Raw genomic sequence first — 17,822 nt, forward strand, 5'->3', positions numbered from 1 at the left:
CCTCTATCATCATGGTGAAGTCAGTACCACTATGTTCAAAACCACAACCTAGAATTTTCTGAAAATGTCCTTTTCTATGCAAATGATAAGGGCTTTATGAGTTCATTTTAACCACAAATGTGCACCGAGATGCCTGAGGAATTTTTTCTAAATATCCAAGTTGCATGTAGAGGTCCGTGTTCATTAGGACAGAGAAGGGCACAAGGCTGGGTAATTTTGAAAAGCTTCCCCATCTGATGCCCCTGTTCATTAAGAATTATTTTGTAATTGAACCTAATTTGATTACTCAGCTCTGTCCAGTTATTATTAACCATTTTATTTTATTTTTTAAAGTATATTTATCCTTTATTTCTTTTCTTTTTTTTTTTTAATGGGGGTACTGGGGATCAAACCCAGGACTTTGTGCATGCTGAGCATGGGCTCTACCACTGAGCTGTACCATTCTGCCCCAGTTATTATTAACCACCTTAAATGGGACCCACTACCTCAGCTGAAATGTAACTTTACAATCTTGATCTAAAAATGTTGGAACCAGTGTGCTACCCATAACTGCTCGTTAGGCTAGGGGCGGTGGCGGTGGCAACTGCTTCACATCACAAAAAAAATCTTTCACCCACTGTTGAAAAGGCTTGCATTGGGGTCAGGGTATATACGGACAGAGGGAGCATTTCTTTCTCTCTTTTTCTTAACTCAAGTGTAGTTGATTTACAACGTTGTGTTAGTTTCAGGTGTACAGCAAAGTGATTCAATTATACACATACATACATATATATTCTTTTTCAGATTCTTTTCCACTCTAGGTTATTACACGATATTGACTGTAGTTCCCTGTGCTGTACAGTAGTAGGTCCTTGTTGTTTATCTGTTTTATATAAAGTAGTGTGTATCTGTTCATCTCAAACTCCTAATATATCCCTCCCTTTCCCCTTTGGTAACTATAGTCTGTTTTCTCTGTCTGTGAGTCTATTTCTGGTTTGTAAATAAGTTCATTTGTATCCATATTTTCTGAAAGGACACGCAGGGCAACTTGGCAAGTACGTGTGCCAGGAAAACCAGGGGAGGGGCTAGTGAAACCAGAGACATTACCCAGCGTAGAGTCTGCTTCTTGTTTAAGCCTCGTTTCACCACAGCTCCCCTCACACTCTGTGCTGTAAGCGCACTGGACCTTTGGCCGTTCTCTGAACATATCACACATTCCCTAGTCTCTGGAACCAGCACAGGCTGCTCCCTCCGCCTAAACCAGCTGTCTTCCCTCTCCTCCCACCTTCCCTTCATTTGGTGTCATATTTATCAGAGTTGTAAACCCCCGGAGGCAGGGCTGCCTCCTGTCCACAGTGGACTCTCCAGCACAGGGCAGTCACTCAGGACACATTTGATGAAAAAAATGAGTGAATATCTTTAGGGTGGTGATTCACCCCATGAGGCATGGAGATGTCGTAGCCCTGCTCTCCAGTGAAACTGAACTTCCAGTTTATTCTTTTACCCAAGGGTTCTCTCAAAAAAACAAGTCTATTTTCCCAATTTTTTTTTTTCAATGTTAGGAAGTGCCCATGGAAACGCAGGTGAATTAAGCAAAGAAACACTCATGTTTAACAGCCTTAGTGCAATGGGCTAGGGGCTCACTGGTAACCAGCCACGTGGCTTCCGCTCTGGTTATAGCCTTTCTGTTTGGGGAGAGGACTGGCTGAGGAAACAGATGAACATCCTTTCAGTGGCCCCCGAGGAAACATGCTGACTCTGCAGAATGCAATTTGCAAGGTCCTGGGTCCCTTGCGGGAGTGATGATAAATGAGCCCCAGCCCTGGGAGGCAGCCAGGCAGCGGGCTTGATCTCTCTTCTCTTTGGGAACGACAGCTTGTCCTCCGTCTGAAAACACTGAGAAGTTGAAACAGGCTCTTCTTTCTTTCCCAGTGAGAGTCACAGATGCCCGTGGCATTCCATGTTGCATGGACTGATGTTTTTATAATAAAACCATGGGAATAAAGCAGCCTGTAATTGACTACTATGACAATGATTATCAAAGGGAGAAATACTGTCTTGTAGCCAGTGGGTGTGCCTGGCAATTGTTTAGGCTTTGGATAAATTCAGCTTTAGATCTTTGTCCAAGAGTTTACTTTGTGGACAGCTCACCAGGCCTTGACATAGATTTAAAAGAAAAAAAAAAAAAAAAAAAAAGAATCCTCAAACCAGAAAAGCACGCAGCTGAGATAGTGTGGAAGCTTAGAATTCAGCAGAACTTCCAACTGGCCCCTGGAGGAGATGGTTCCCTCCCATATGTATTTCTGTTTAAGAGTAATTTACTGTGGAAGGGCTTGGGTCCTCTGACTGAGACAAGTTCCCAGCTGAACTAGCACATGGCACAGTTCGTTGTCATTCTCTGATTTCTTGGCTTCCCCGGGTGACCAATGAGCTCCTTTTGAGGGCAGTGTCTTGTGACTCCCCAGGGCCCACTTAGCATCAGATGCATGCAGCTCCATATTCAATTAATGAACAGAATCAATAGTTCATTATCAAGCGTCTATGATGTGCCAACCACCGTCCTAAGTGCAGGGAGAAAACGCTTAGATCAGTGTTTTCTAGAGGCTCTCTGCCCTCATAAAGCATGTTTTCTAGGGGGCAAGTGGCCAAAGACAAGTAAACCACAAGTAAATAATACAGTTTTAAGTTGTAATTAGCACTGGAAGGGAAGCCATTGAAACAGAAAATAATTGTCACTATCTTAAGCCATTGGTATAGACTGGGTCTATTTTGTTTTAATTTTGAGAGCCCTGGGGGGAAAGACAAGATGGTAGCACCAAGTGGAAAGGTATATTCTCATCCTGAAAAAGATAAACTGGGCCGTACAATTCACAGAAGGAGAAATCTAAATAGCTAACGCAAGAAAGAGATGTACGACCTTATTACTCATCAGAGAAAGGTAAATTAAAGCAGTAAGATACCACTTTACCCAACTGGAGTTGAAAAATTTAGAAAGTCTGATAACGTCCATTTGTGGATGAGGGTATATAGAAGCAGCCAGTCTCATGAGCGGCTGTTACGAGTTGGAAATGACCAGCGATTGGTATTTCATAGAATTACAGCTGTGTGTGTCCTCTACCCGACACCTGGTGTCTGGCCCAGAGAAAACCACCCACAGAGGCACAAGGGGACCTGGGTGAGAATGTTCATCCCTGCAGGGTTGTGGTCAACAGAGTTGGAAGAGTCCATCACTGGAGGAGAATGGAAGGACACATGGCCAAGGACGCCACACATCAGACAGTGAGCAGATGTAGATAATTCAAAGAAATTTAAAACACATGCAAAAACCAACCCTAAGAATAGTCCAGAAAGCCTGCCTATCCAGGGATGTATATGAAACACATTAGCGTGGCTGCCATTGCTGTCGGGGGTTGGATGGAGGAGGAAATGAGGATGCAGAGGAGAAAAATTTAATAAAGGAAAAGCAGTAAAATGGGGAGCGTAGTGCCTCCACACGAAAGTCCCAATGACAATGACGGAAGGGAAAAGTCTGGTGGGAGGAAGGTGTAGCTCAGTGGTAGAGTGCATGCCTAGCATGCACAAGGGCCTGGGTTCAATGCCCAGTACTTCTGTTAATAAATAAATACACTGAATTACACCCCCCCAACACACACACACAAATCTACTGGAGGAAAAAAAAATGAAGGGGGTTTTACATCCTGACAGATACCACTCTCCGCCATAGTTACTTTTCTTACTCTTCAGTGCTCTTAGTTTGAGCGGCTTGAAGGCAGAGCGAGGGACCCAGAAAAGACAAGCCCAAGCTCAGCAGCTTTGTGAACAAAGGCCAGCAAACCCCTTTATCCCCCCAGGGAGGGGGCTGTTGTGACCTGGCCCCCCAGACCTCATGGATAAAGGTAGCATCGATCAGAAAGGGGCTGACGTATCCTTAAAGTTACATCTGATGCTGAAGTTCACACTCTCGAGCCAGTGTGCGAGATCCGACGGGTGGGTATTCTCATCGTCGAGACCAGAAGAGATGTGGGGAAGGCTCGTTTTCCTCCCCTCTCATCCAGCCCCTCCGCATTTCCCTACTGGGCCTCTCGGCTCACGTGGCTTTTGCACCCAGTGTTTGCCCACGATCTCCTTCGACCTTCACCCAACCCTTCAGCCTTCTCGGGGCCTCTCCTTCCCCTAAAGGCCCTTGCTGAAAGGGGTCCGCTGCTTCCGGGCTCTGCTCCTCATTCCACGTGAGCTGGCAAGCCTGCAGGGCCAGGCAGGTGACAGGAGACAGGCCAGGCAGGTCTCAGGGGTGGGGGGGGGGAGGTTGGGGGGCAGGTCTTCAGCACCACGTCCCCACATCTGGTATTTTGAGGGAACCAGAAATCCAAAATTTGTGTGAAGATCTAATTTTTAAAAGCAGGCAACACATTTGAAAAATTTTCAAACACCATGGGGGAAAAACAAATCTGCAGGCTGGACTTTTTCACAGGCTTCTAATCCGTGACATGGGTCCTCATAGCCTTTTCCTTGTTAATTAGTATCTTCACCCCTGCTTCTGCAGCTCCCCCTCCACCCCCAGCTGCTTTCTCATGGTCCGCGCTCCCAGCCACCTCTAGACACTGCCATCTGAACGTTCAGCTGAATTCTCAGACTCAAGATTGAGCTCATCTTTTCCCCCTGGAAACCGCTTCTCCTGCAGACTCCCTTATGTTGGTGGAACCACGTGTCCTCCTTCCACCGAGGTTCAAAAGCCCAGGCGTTGACATAAAAGTCTTGTGGAGAACCCACGAGGCGTCAGGTCCTGTCCTAAGCACCACAGGATTGACCCTGGCCCCGAGAAGCTCACAGTCCAGTGGAGGAAGAGAAGGGCAACACACTGCAAGGAACACCCTAGAAGATGTCTCTCCAGAGGCGTCAGGCAGTGTAGACGGGAGCGATCCAGGCATCACAGAAGTCATTCGTTCATTCAACCAGCCTATGTTGAATTTCTACAGAACTCTAAGCCCTGGGGTTCACGCCACTAGTACAGTATTGGAGACATAGTTTTGAAAAAAATAGAGATGGTTTCTGCTCTCACACAGCTCCCCGGGGAAATGGGCAAAGAACAAAGAGGCAAATAAACAAGAAGGTTTCAGTTAGGGACAGACGCCTCCAGGCTGCTGTGAGCGAGTTTGCAGCGCATCCCCGGCGGCGCAGAGGCCCAGCCGAGGGGAGGGTGAGGGCTGCGGAGCCGGAGGGAGCACCTTTTTCTAACTACTGCAGAGCACACTCCACCCTCGCAGTGGCCCTGAATCTCACAAACCAAGTGAGACCGAGCGCTGTGGAGACCCCTTTAGAGGAGGTGGTCAAGGAAGGGCTTGGCGCTGAGATCCATGTGATGAGATCATGTGAAGGGCAGAGAGCGCTCAGTGCAACAGCTCTGAGACAGAAACAAACTCTGAGCGTGAGGAACAGAAAACAGGGCGCCAGGGGAGGGGCGAGGAACAGGTCGTGTCGGGGGTGCAGCTTCATCCTATTCTGAAGGTCTCAGTTTATCGGGGAGGTGTTTTGGGGGGTTGGGCGGGCGTGTGAGTGTTAGGAAATGAGTTAGGAAGAGAAGATTCCATCCAGATTGTGGAGGGTTCTCACAGTAAGCCAGCGAAGAGCCAAAACTGGGGAAGGGAGGCTCTAGGATCAGAGGTTCGTTTTTAAGGAAGATGATTCTGCTGGCAGCCAGCAGGTTAGTTGGAAAGTTGTTACAACAGAGAGGGAGAAAAAGAATAAAGAAGGGAGATGACCTACAGGAGCTGGTGCCAAAGTAAGAAGAGCAGGACTGCGGATGAGAAAAGGGATGCCCTCCTCCCCTCTGCCACGCCCCCGTCTCCAAGGTCCACCACCCTCGCCCTTCCCTTATCTCCCAGTCTCCCCCTTGCTTTCCATCCAAGAGCCGCTGCCTAGTCCCCAGACATCCTCTCCCCTCCTCTGGACCGACGGGGCACTTTACCCCTGCATCCCATGGCCTTTGACATCTCACGTCGCAGCTTAGAGCTTATTCCTTGTGGACCGTCACATCACCCCGCTTAGACCGTCAGCGCCTTGAGGACAGGAGCCGAGTGTTATTTATCTTTGCATGATTCAAATAGACAGGTTTTTGCCACATTATGGCTGAAGGAAAATTAGAATCAATGAGCAAAAAGCAGCCACATACTAAGTTGTGGCCGGGTGGCTTGTGACGTGCGGTCTTAAACACACGCACACGGATTATTCAAGGATGAGCGATTCCGAAGACAAACCTCATCTTTATATAGACTCAGTTGTGAAATTTGTTAAGGTAGTTCCTACATTTACTGTGTACATTTTTCTTATACCAAATACACCTAATAATAGTAATGCTCAAGAAAGCTAACCACCTGTTCCCCAATAATCACAGGAACAAATTTTTAAAGTTGCCGAGTAAACAGATGGATGAACGAGCCAAAAGGCAGAACCCTGGTGGTCTCACGCAGGAGGAGACTAAGGTCCTGACTCTCAGGCCCCTTGCAAGCTCTCAGTCTCAGCCCCGAGCCCTCTCTCTCCATCTCCCACCACTGAGCTTTCACTGGGCCATGTGAACCATGAAAACTTTGAGGAGAAGAAGCAAATTGCTCCAGATAAGAGATTTATCTTGCAAGGTCAACGCTCCTGTTAAGAAGAGAAAGAGAAGTGGATTGACACCAGCTTTGGCCAACATCACTCATCTCCGGCTTCGCCTGGTTGCATGGACAGCCTGTAAAGGTCCAGCCATTCTCTTTCCCATTTCGGCATCAAACTGCCAAGTACATGCGGAAATGAGATAGCGATCATGGAGGGCAGCATTTCAACGTGTCCATGTTCTAGTCTGCGTTTTAGCTTCAGTGACAATTTCTCTTTAAAAATAGAGGCATTTGGGGGAAGAGATATGGAGCCCAGTGGGAGAGACTGTGTCTCAGCTGGATCTCCGCCTGTTACAATAGCACAGGCAGGAGGCCCAGGAAGTCCCAACAAAGGTCTTGCAAACAAACAGCCCTGGACGTGGCGATCAAGGCCGCCACGGCGCCCACGTAAATGGGGAGGAGTCCAGGAAAGCGAGAGGCTGTCTGTGCATCCTTCTTCTGGAACAACCAACAAAGAGTGTAGGACCACAGGGGGCCACATTCCCTGCGCTTTTAGTGAGAAAGAATAAAGGACATTCTGGGGAGCACTTGTCATGTAGAGGAGGGCTGCTCCACCGTGCTGACGTCTATGCTCAGAAGTGAGCCAAGGAAGAAAGCTGGGCTGCAGAGTGTGCAGGTGTCCATCCGCTCCTGGTGTTACGGACTCACTCAGTGACCGAGGCATCAATGATGTCACTGTGGGTTGTATCAAGGTCCTGTTCCTAAGAGAATTGCCCCTTTTCCACTCTGGACCCGTTCTGCTTATTTATAAACTCAGTGCCCCCTTGGCATGGATTGCTCGTTGGGTGATGAACAAACCTGGCTGCCTGGAACAGGAATGCCCCCCCACCGCTTCCCCAGCCCTCTGGGCTTGGCTTTCTAGGAATGAACTTGGGGTGTATCTTCCCCTGGGGAAGTGGGAGGATGCTGACCCTCCGAACTCCTGGTTGCAAAGTGTCCTGACTGTCTCTGTTCAACTCATCTGGGAATGGGGAAATCCTGGGCCAGGGGGAGAACTTCCTATTTTGCTGAACAGTGACAGTCAGAAGGCCCTGGGCAGGCGTCATCTACACAGGAAGCATAGCGACCTCTTTCCCGAGTGCTCTCGGGGAGGGCCATGGCCAGAGGCAAAACCCCAGGAGCCCCCCGCTTAGCAGCCTGGTGACACACTCCCAAGTCTGAGGCTGACACGGTCCCTGAGGCTGACGGCTGTCTTCTCTCACCCCAGGAAGGTTACGAAAATGCAGCGGGGTGAGGGTGACTATCTTACAAATACCTCTGAGTATATTTTATATTTAGGTAAATATAAAAGAGTTTATGTTTTAAGTAGACTATATGAAAAATAAAGTATTTTATTAAGAAAAATCCATTTCTGATAATACACTTCTGAAGAGTAGTAAGAGCTTAGGCCTGAGAGACACCAAAGAATTTCTTCTATCACAGATGGGGTCCTGGAAAGCAGGAGGCAGCAACTCGGCTTGTGCCCCTCAGCGCCTGAAGCCCAGGGCTGAGCAGGCCACCGGGATGTCGTTGTCTCAGTATCTGTTGCCCAAGAGCTTGTAGGTAGAAGACTGTGGAAGGGCCTGGCCTGAGAACATCCCCTCTACTTGCTGCTCCACAGGTGGCCTGCTGAACAGCAGGACTGGCCATACTGGCTTCACCTGGAGACTGGTTCAAATCGCAAGGTCCCAGGTCTCACTTCTTTCTTGCTAAACCAGAATCTGCATTTGAACAATTCCCCGCCACTGATTCGTGTTCACTTTGAAGCTGGGGAAGCACTGCCCCCATGAACCGACAAATTAGACATTAGTCTCCACTCGAACGTCTCTCCCGACTCCCGCAAAATCCCCGTGTCAGTCAGCCTTCCCTCCGGCATCCGATATAATAACACATCGTAAAGCTAATCGGCCTGAGAGGGAATCTGCAGACCTTGCAAGAGATACAGGATCTCACAGAATTAACAGACATGGTCTCGGAGAACCGCTCCAATCACAACCGAAGTAATCGGCCAGCGGGGAAATGGCAGACTTAGGCCCTCAACCATCGCAGAGGGGCTCCTCTGCGAGGATGGTGACATTCCTTCAAAAGAGGGTGATTTGAATATCAAAGAATTCAGACAGGCCCTTGGGAAAAAGCGATAAGGCTCATGAATATCTTTGCCAAAATGACCCATTTACAACTGTGCTGTGAAAGTCAAACATACAGTTTTGTTGAAAAACTCTGCTCCAAAAAAAAAAAAAAAAAAGTCAACACTTCAGTCTTCAATCCTTCTAATGAGGAGTGCATTGTTTTCATTATAACTTAAATGATATCACGTGAGACAACACTTTCATAAGTTTTAGTTCCATTTTTCAGGACAAAGTCTAATCAACGCTTGCTTTGTTTCTATTTCTCACGATGCGCGGTCCCTGTTGGAAGTGCGCACCTGCTGGGTGGACGTTCCCAGGGCCGGCGTTGCTCCAACAACAAGACCTGCTGGACTCAAATGCTCCGTTTTCCTTTCTCCCTTATGAGACTTCTTTTTGGTACCTGTGAGCGGTGTGGGACAATCAGTACCAACTTACTCCGCAGTTTGGGGACGGACTCTTTTTCCTGGTTGGATGTTCAGTGCTTTGTGAAGCCACTGAAGGGGGTTTGCCTGGGAGTGACTGAGCCCCAGGGGCAGGGATCTACTCAGGGGTTACCTTATCGACCATGAGGAAGTTCTCCAACGTCTCTCCGTTTTCACAGGTGACATCGCCAACCTCTCTGACGGCTCTGGGTAGGATCTCTTGCACCTCCTGGGCGATCATTCCTAGACACAAACATGCCAACAGTTTCATCACGAAAAGACCTTTCTGGAGCACATCCTCCCAGGCCCACCTCGGAATGGAATACTGACAGCCACGCAGGTTGTCTTTGCAAACAGATGCTCACCTCTCCTCAGCGTTTGCTCTGATCTATGATGCATTTGAGCAAAGAAGGGACTCGGAGCCAAGGACCACTATGGGATTCAAAGTGGGAATGTCGTTTTCTCTACTCTTTCTGGAGACTCTGAGCCAAGTGTTGGAAAGGGTACCTAAGTTCCCTGTACATAGATGTAAGGCTGGGGCATTAGCCTGACTTTCTTGCTTTTTCTGCAGGAGGATCCTGCACCCTAAATGGTCCTTTTTCCATTTCCAGACTGGCGTATAAACACCGCCTACGGCTTCTCTGACTGAGAACCACCTACCCTGCCACCTTCTGTCTCCATCACCCCGCTGCCCCGCGAGGCCCCTTAACCCTCATCCCACGAGCAAGAGGAGACTCCAGGGAAAAGAAACAATATGTTCAAAATACTCCACCAGTACCTCGGGGTGCAGGAGTGGGGGTGTTGAGTTAAGATGACACAAGACATTCCTCTAACCTTTCCTGTTCTGGTGATGATGTCATTCCCGGAGGACACGTTAGACCGACAGGATGTTGTCAGATGCCATAGCGACGAAGAGGGAATTGGCACTTTAAGAGCTGACAATGCGACATTAAGAAGGCTGTGTGTACCTGTCTGGTGGGCGGCACTGATTCCCATGGCAGATGCGAATTCAGGCTTGTAGTCGTATTCAACAATCCGCATCTGGGCTATTCTTCTCAGCTGTTCAGTCGTGTCAACCTAATTTAATCAAAGAAGAGCCGATTTCACCCACTTAGCCGTTTGCCATTCCAGTCAAGGCCTGGGGTGCCCCAGAGAGAAGGAAGTTGGCGATGGGAACTTGCCCAAATGATTTTAAGGGAAATTTATGTTTTTCTCCTTTGAGAAGCAAAAGTTTTAAGGTCCATGTTGGTGACTTCCATCCCTGACTTAGAAACTGAGCCAGAGTTCTTAGAGCTAAATTACAGGGCAAAATCTCCCTCGTCCTCTCCTCTGGCCTCACCTCTGGCCTCCGAGAGGCGAATGCTCACCTCGGAGAGAAACAGTCGCTGTCCAAGAGGGCAAGGGGGCATTTCCAAAGGAGCACACAGACAAACACCCAACAGATACAGGCTGACCTTGTGTTTATAAGTCAAAAGCACAGTGCTTGGTGGGAGGGTGTAGCTCGGTGGTAGAGCACATGCTTAGGATGGACGGGGTCCTGGGTTCAATCCCCAGTACCTCCACTATAACAAGTAAGTAAATAAATGAACCTGATTACCTACTCCCAAAGACAAATAAAAAATACATTTTTTAAAAAAGTATAGTGCTTAGTTCAAGTAACGACCTTTGACAAATGGGTATTTCCTGTATCACTGAATTACTTACGGACATCTTGCTGGAGAAAATTTCTTCTAGTGGCAGTTTGCAAGCCCAGATTACCCACCTGCTGGCCCCTCAAAACCCAGGCTTCCTTCCTACAGGTGGCTTTTTCCCCAGACCACCCTGTCAGACCACCCTCTGCTCTTAAAGGTAGTTAAAAGCCCTCCCAGCTGTCCCTGCAAATTCCTTTAAAAAATTTCACTGGGTCCCAGCAAAAGGATAACAGTAAAGACAAGATAGTGAATTTTTCCTAGAACTAAATGTGTTGATGCAAAGGAGTCAAAGGATTCCCCTTTAATTTATTTTTTTTTTAAATCAATTCAGGGTAATATAGCAGGATCGATTTTTTTTTTAATGACCTTATTCAACAAGTAAAAAGTTGGTAACTCTATGTGGGTCCCTAAATTTTGTTTTTAGAATGTAACTGCAATATGAAACCAGTGGTCTCTTGGCAGTTAATGCCGCCTGGACATTCATCCGTGTGTTAGAGTAACCAGAGATGCTTTTCTGTTGTTGGTTGCCTTGGCCCTTAACTCCTCCCTGGACCCACTCTGCCAGGGGAGCTGGAAGGTCCCTCCAATATTATTAAAGGCTCTCTGTCCTTCACCAGTTTGGCTGGTTGTCAAAGGTTGTGTCTTGGTGCTTAACCGGCTAAATGGACTAGCTTTACTTAGGTGCTGGTGGGGGAGTCTAACACTGAGCGCACTGCTGTTTTGATAATTGCTGTTATCAAAAGCTTGGCTCAATTAATTCATTCATCGCTTGATCTGACATTTACCAATCACCTTCAACACAGCAGGCACTACACTAAGTATTGGGACTTCAAGATGATTGCCTTTCTAAAGTTCATGGTCTGGACGAGAAAACAGACTCACATACTATTACGATGTGAGAAATGCAGGGTGATGATGGAATTGTGAACAGAGAATCACGGCAGCTCCAAGGAGGAACCTACAAGATTCTCAGGGAAGGACGAAAGAAGGCTTCCTAGGGGTGGTGAAGCCCAACCGAGACCTTGGCTCATTTCAGTTCTCAAACACGCTCAGCCCCTTCACTACGAGACCCTTGCTCCTGGCATTTCCTGGCCTCAGAAGCTCCTCTGTCCCCTCCTCTACCTTCACCTCCCCCAGGTTAAAACATCCCTTCACCGGAGACGCATTCCTTGACCTCCTGGACAAGGAAGGCCTTACGTGCTAGCAACTCCCTTTCTTTTCCTTCACAGCACTAGTCCAAGTTGTCCCCAGACAGCTAGTGAGTCCCTTTTATTATCCTCTAATATCTATTATTGTCTATTCCTAGAGACTGTTCACCCCAGAAGGGTGAGGACATACTTGAGGCCACGATTTTCTGTTCATCTCCCCATCACCAGTTTCTAGTACAACTCCTGGCACGTAGTAGGTGCTTAACTAACATTTACTAAATGCATTAATAACTTTCTGATAGGAGTTAGTCGAAGAAAGATGTACGGCAGGGAGAGGGGTATAAAGAGGAAAACCAGGATAGGGGTGCTGGGCAGACAGAAGAGCGGGTCCCGAGGCAGCAGCTCCCCTGAACGATGTTGGTGGGAGGTTGGCGTGACTTGATGGTAAAGAACAAGGGCAGAGCGGGGAGGGCCCTGGGGCCACAGGAGGCGGGCGCAGTCACAGTCTCACACCGACTTGTCTCTGTGAGCGCCTTCCTTCATTCAGCAAACAGTTAGCTGCTCTGTGCAAGGCACTGGAAATTCAGTAAGTATTTTTCATCTGAAGCTTAAATTTTAATGGAAGTTCCATTCCTGTGGATGAGGACTGTGTCCCACTCATCTTAGGACCTGCACGGTGTCCGACAGCTAATAGACACCCAAACTATGAATGAAAGAAAGGAGGTAGTGAAATGGCAGGGGGTCAGTCAGGAGCCAGGCTGGGCTGACCTTGCACCAGCCAGGCCCTGCCCTGTTCCCCACTCCCCTCACCCTTGGGAATCCTGGACTATCTTGGCCTGCTTCTCATCATCCCCTTGGGTCCTGCATGAGGCCCCATCGGAGACCAGTGCAGAGGCCAGGTCAGCTCCTTTGCTGCAGAGGGAGATCAGGGGAGGGTGTGTCCTTGCTGCGACCATCCAACCTACATGGTGGCCAAATGACCCCTGCTGTCTAAGTTGGACCCTTGCCTGCAGTTCCCCACCTAAGACATATTCCTAGACATAGCAATTTGGTTCAATAGCACTGTTACCATTCTATTTCAGACAGATTTTTGGCCAAAGAAAATTCTGAGGGCTGGCTTGGGGACTTAAACACCTTCTACAATAATCTTTTTCTAAGAAAATGCTCTTGTGATTTGTAATGCTGGATCACAGACTTGCTGAAGCTAAATATAAACAGACTGTATTCCATGTTCCCCGTGGCACGTACGTCTGGCCCCAGGAAAGCCCTCGAGGTGAGGGCTGTGCCTCTTGGAATCCTCTACGAAGACGTGTACAAAGGCCACTACTCAGCACCACGCCTGGCTCATCCACGTGTGTTGAGTACGAGGCTGGAATCTGAATTTGGGTGTCTGACTTGATCAGAGGTTTTGGAAAGTTCTGACTGTGAATGCAAGTGGCCTTCTCTGTCCTGCTGCCTCTCACCCAAGGTTTCTATATCACTAACTCAAGGATCGCACCACAGGGAAGACATTCCAGTCCGTGGACTCCAGGTCATTCAGGGAGGGAGATCTCATTAGCCAAAAGCCACAGCCGGGACGATCAGCCTCCCATCAGGAGCCCCCGGGGTGGCACTGGCTCCCCCAGAGTGAGGCACTTCTGCATCTAGCTCGTGGCCCTGCGGGGAGACTTTGGCTGAACTAGCACACTGAGGGTGCGGCTGGGAGAAATCATCCTGGAGCTGTTCACCTTAACTGATTTTTCCCCCCTGGCTTTTCATTTTCACTCCTTTGCTGCCTGGTGTTCAGCCTTCACCAGAGGATTTGGCTGATGCATTCAGTGTTCACTTTCTTCTTTTATTTGGTTGTTCTTTTTTTTGTTTTTGGTTTGGGTTTTGTTTTTTTGCATTGACACTGGTGTTCTTCACGCCCCTTGGGTTTTCAGCACACGCTTTCTGCCTTGATTTTGTCAGTTTCCATTGTAAGGGCTTCATCTCCATCTCCAGGCCGCCATCACTCAGTGAACGCCATGGCTGGGTAACTGAGGTGGTTCTTCTCTGAAGCTGAACTTGTTTTCCAGTGCCTCAGTGTCGCAGGTTGCTGTCACAGCTGCTTTCTCTTCTCTGTGTCTGGGACGTGCATCCAGAAGAGCCCCCGGGATCTCCACCAGTGCCCCAACCCAGCACACTTGTGTGCTTAATACCCACCAAGCCGCCCCCACTGCCCCGAGTGAGGAGACTCTGAGCCTATGTTCACCCTCCCATCTCGGGACCAGGGGACATGCTGGCACCTACAGCTCATTCACATCAGCTGATCCAGAAACCAGCCAAGGCTACCGTGCATCCTTAAAGCACGGGAGGCTGCCTCAGGTCTCACGCTCACAATCAGATCAACCAAAGTTTCGCTTCCCAGCACATTTGGAAGAACAGCCTTCTGTTCAAAAGTTGGGGAAACTGCGTCAGGATGAGGCGAAGGTGACGTTCACACACCTGTGAGCACCGTCAGCGACATCACCATCACCTCTCCTGTCTGTAATAAATGGCCAGTGGAACAGACAAGGTTTCTAGAAACATGTACTTCATAAATGTGGGTAGACTTATGCAGGACTAATATATTAATACGAAATAATGTAACTGATGAAGTATATATAATTTGCATTTTTTTACAATAGTAGTAAAATCCATTTGTTTAGTCTCCTGCAGCTAAAAAATTCCTTCCTATATATGAGCTTAGAAAGAGCCCTAATACGAGTCAAATGAATATGGGTGTTCCCTGTTTGCAGAACAGTAAATAGATAGACCATGTCTGGACCAAAGTCCCTGGGTGAGTGGGTCCCAGAATCAGGACAAAAACCTCTAGCCTTCAAACCAGAGACTGGCTTCTCTTTACTCCCTCCTGCTGCTGGGAGTCAGAGGGGGACACAGGAATGTCACATGTAGAGACTGGATTGGGTGACACTTCACTTCATGGATGGAGAAGGCTTCCTAGTGGGACTGAAGAAATTCTAGGGGAGTTTGTTATTTTTTTTTTTCCTTCTCTTTTTTGTTTTTATTTGATGGCTGGACTGGGGATTGAACCCAGGACCTCATGCATGCTGAGCATACGCTCTACCACTGAGTTATCCCCGCCCGCCAGGGAAGCTTGTTATTTTAAGACGATATATGTCCTTCAAACCAAGGAGCACCATTTGAAGACGTCTGGTGAATGAAGTTCTGGGAAAGCCCAGTGGTAGCGGGAGGGGCTCCTCTATTTACATTGAGATGAGGCTTGGTGGGGAGCGGTATAGCCAACTGCAAGCATGTCTGAGTTGGTGCGATCTGAAACGCAGACAGGTCATCTCTTTCTCAAAGGCAAAGGCACAAAATCTAAGACTGGTATCTAGAAACGTTATGTGAGAACCTTTTAGCCCTGAGAGCTCCCGTCCAGCTAGTAGGTCACAGCTCCTCTGATGTGAACCACGCAGCCTTGCAGTCAGTGTAAAAGTCGACAATTACAACCATTCTTTGCAATCTTCTCCGCCAAAGAGGACATTCCTGGGCTGGTTTAGAAAAGCCAGTGCAGATTTGCACTGGGAAAGGAATGCACTCTGGAGGAATGGCCAATGATTTACAGATTAGGTGTCCTCTTAACTAAGAAAGAATAAGGAAAGGAGGTTTAAAAACACCATTCTGCTACCACCTCAAAAATGTTTACAGGAGAAGCAGAGGTGGGCGCGTGGGGAGGTGTTAGAAGCATCGAGAAGGAAACAAACGGTGGAAACAGGAGTGACCTGGCACCTTAGTCCTAATCCCGTGGGTCTTCACAGCAGCTCTGACTTTCCAAGAAGATTCTGTAGTTATTTTCTCAACAGGTTAAAAATTGTAAAAGATTCAGAGGGGTCAGGCAGAGAGGCACCATTTCCATCTTAGAGATAAAGACATTGAGCTTGGGCGAGGTTGAGCATTTTATCCAGGCAACAAGCTAACAAGCAGCGCCCTGATTTCTAAGCCTGATTCTGATTTCCACTAGGCACCCCTGGAACCTGGAGCAGTGGGACCTAGAAGGTGGAGAAAGGTGTGGAGTTGAGGGGACCCTGGCTGACGGGGCTGGCGCCCGGGACTCTGGGAGGAAGGGGCTGGAGAGGTCCAGGAGAAATGCAGGCAGGACCTGGACCTGGCCAGCGCCCGGAAGATGATCAGGGAGATGGAAGTTTAGAGATGGAAAGGAAAAGGACTCCCCAGGAGCTGACAGTTCGTGGATGGAAAGGCAATGGCCCGTGGAAAAGAACTCAGAGACTTCCCGCTTGTGAAGCCAGCGCTTTGCCACCATGGCCCACTGCTCCCGGCAGGGAGATTCGTCCTCTGGGGCAGGAGCTGCTTGACGGTTTCAGCAGAGACGCCTAATGGCTCCAACCCTCACAACTGCTAAGCGGCGTGTTCATCTCACACCAGCAGGTGACACGGAGAGATGCCTGGGCCAGGCGTGTCAGAGCCCAGGAGGGCCCGGACACCTGGCTCAGGTGTCAGAGGAGGTGTCGAGGCCAGCCCCGTGCTCACCTCCTGGACGTTCTGCTTTGCCCTGCTGTCAGACGGATGCATAATTGTCCCCATCACTTTCACATTGCCACAGACAACCAGAGCTTCGTCCGGTGCGTCTGTGTTTATGCCCACACGACTGTGACAAACCACAGATTCTGGAACTTGTCCTCGCTGCCATAAGGCATCAGTGTCATTTTCAAATTGCCCAGGGTTGGAGGCCTGGAAAAAATAGATACATATATTACAATAAAAGTTACAGAAGCAGGAATAGACAATGGCTTTATTCCCCAGAGTAAAGGAAAAGAGAAAGTTGGCTAAGTCACTTGAGAATCACACGTGGGGTGGGACGTTCTGACATATCTGAATAACTGTGTCCCCAGGGGAGCCAGGGAGGATCCCCTCACTGCCCTGCCTGCCACGAGCAGGAGCTCTGGGTGTCACTGTTCGCAGCGCCAGTCCCTATCTGGAATGGTGAATGTGTCAGTTACCCTAGGTGGACGATTAGGAAGAAGAAAACTAAAAGGACTATCTCTTCAGGGATAATAATAATGACTTAAAACCAGAATATTACATCAGAAAATATTACAAGTTTATTAAAGCTGGGATAAACTAAAGAAAATTACCCTGAATTTAGCTAGCCCTCTTATAGTTTCAAAACACTTTCATGTTTATGATTCCTTATACAATTGACAAGGGAATGACAATGTCGCTATATTTCATGCAACTCAGCTAGTCCTTAAGCAGCAGATGATGCTGGAGGAAGAGCTGTAACAGCTGCATTTGCTTTGTGCCAATCCTCACCCCAATTCTGTGAGATTGGACCATTAACCTTCTTTTACTGATACTAAGACTCTGAAAGGATAAACAATTTGCCCAAGGTCATAAGGCTCCTAAGTTCTGGAGCTGCAAATATACTTCCTTTGATTATTAAGTAATGATTCTAACTTTGACTTTTGTGGTGTTGCCTAGAAGTAACTCTGGCCAAATGCAATCTCCAAAGACAAGACAAGTAAAACCAAATTTTACTGTTAGATAAATTTTTTTGTCTAAGAGTTTTCCACTGTGACTGCTCCCCTCCTCCTCGCTTCCCTGTAGCCACTGAATCTATTTCCACATATCTTTAAGTGAATTCATGGAAATCCTCAAAATTAATTTGTTTTTCAAATTATGACCTAATCTTCTCTACCTACTCTCTTGGTATTATTTGACGGTTTTTACCATGTGCATGTGTGCCAATTTAAAATAACAATGAAAAGAAATCTCAAAATTTAGTTCTAAGTTTGGCTTCAGTTAAAAGAACTTTTAGGTGTCTTCAACTTCCTATTTC

General features: G+C 47.9%; 1 protein-coding gene across 5 annotated transcripts in view; it reads right to left on the minus strand.

Moving 5' to 3' along the window:
• Positions 1–17,822, minus strand: part of MYRFL (myelin regulatory factor like) — a 111,831-nt gene that overhangs the window by 23,876 nt on the left and 70,133 nt on the right. For all 5 annotated transcript variants that reach the window (XM_074375408.1, XM_074375407.1, XM_074375405.1 and 2 more), the window contains 3 exons: positions 16,514–16,714; positions 10,131–10,239; positions 9,296–9,405 (listed from right to left, as the gene is read on the minus strand). In XM_074375408.1, the coding sequence (XP_074231509.1) occupies positions 9,296–9,405; positions 10,131–10,239; positions 16,514–16,714 (420 nt within the window). The remainder of the gene's footprint in view (positions 1–9,295; positions 9,406–10,130; positions 10,240–16,513; positions 16,715–17,822) is intronic.

Source organism: Camelus bactrianus, chromosome 12 (assembly GCF_048773025.1).
Source record: "Camelus bactrianus isolate YW-2024 breed Bactrian camel chromosome 12, ASM4877302v1, whole genome shotgun sequence".
NCBI lineage: Eukaryota > Metazoa > Chordata > Mammalia > Artiodactyla > Camelidae > Camelus > Camelus bactrianus.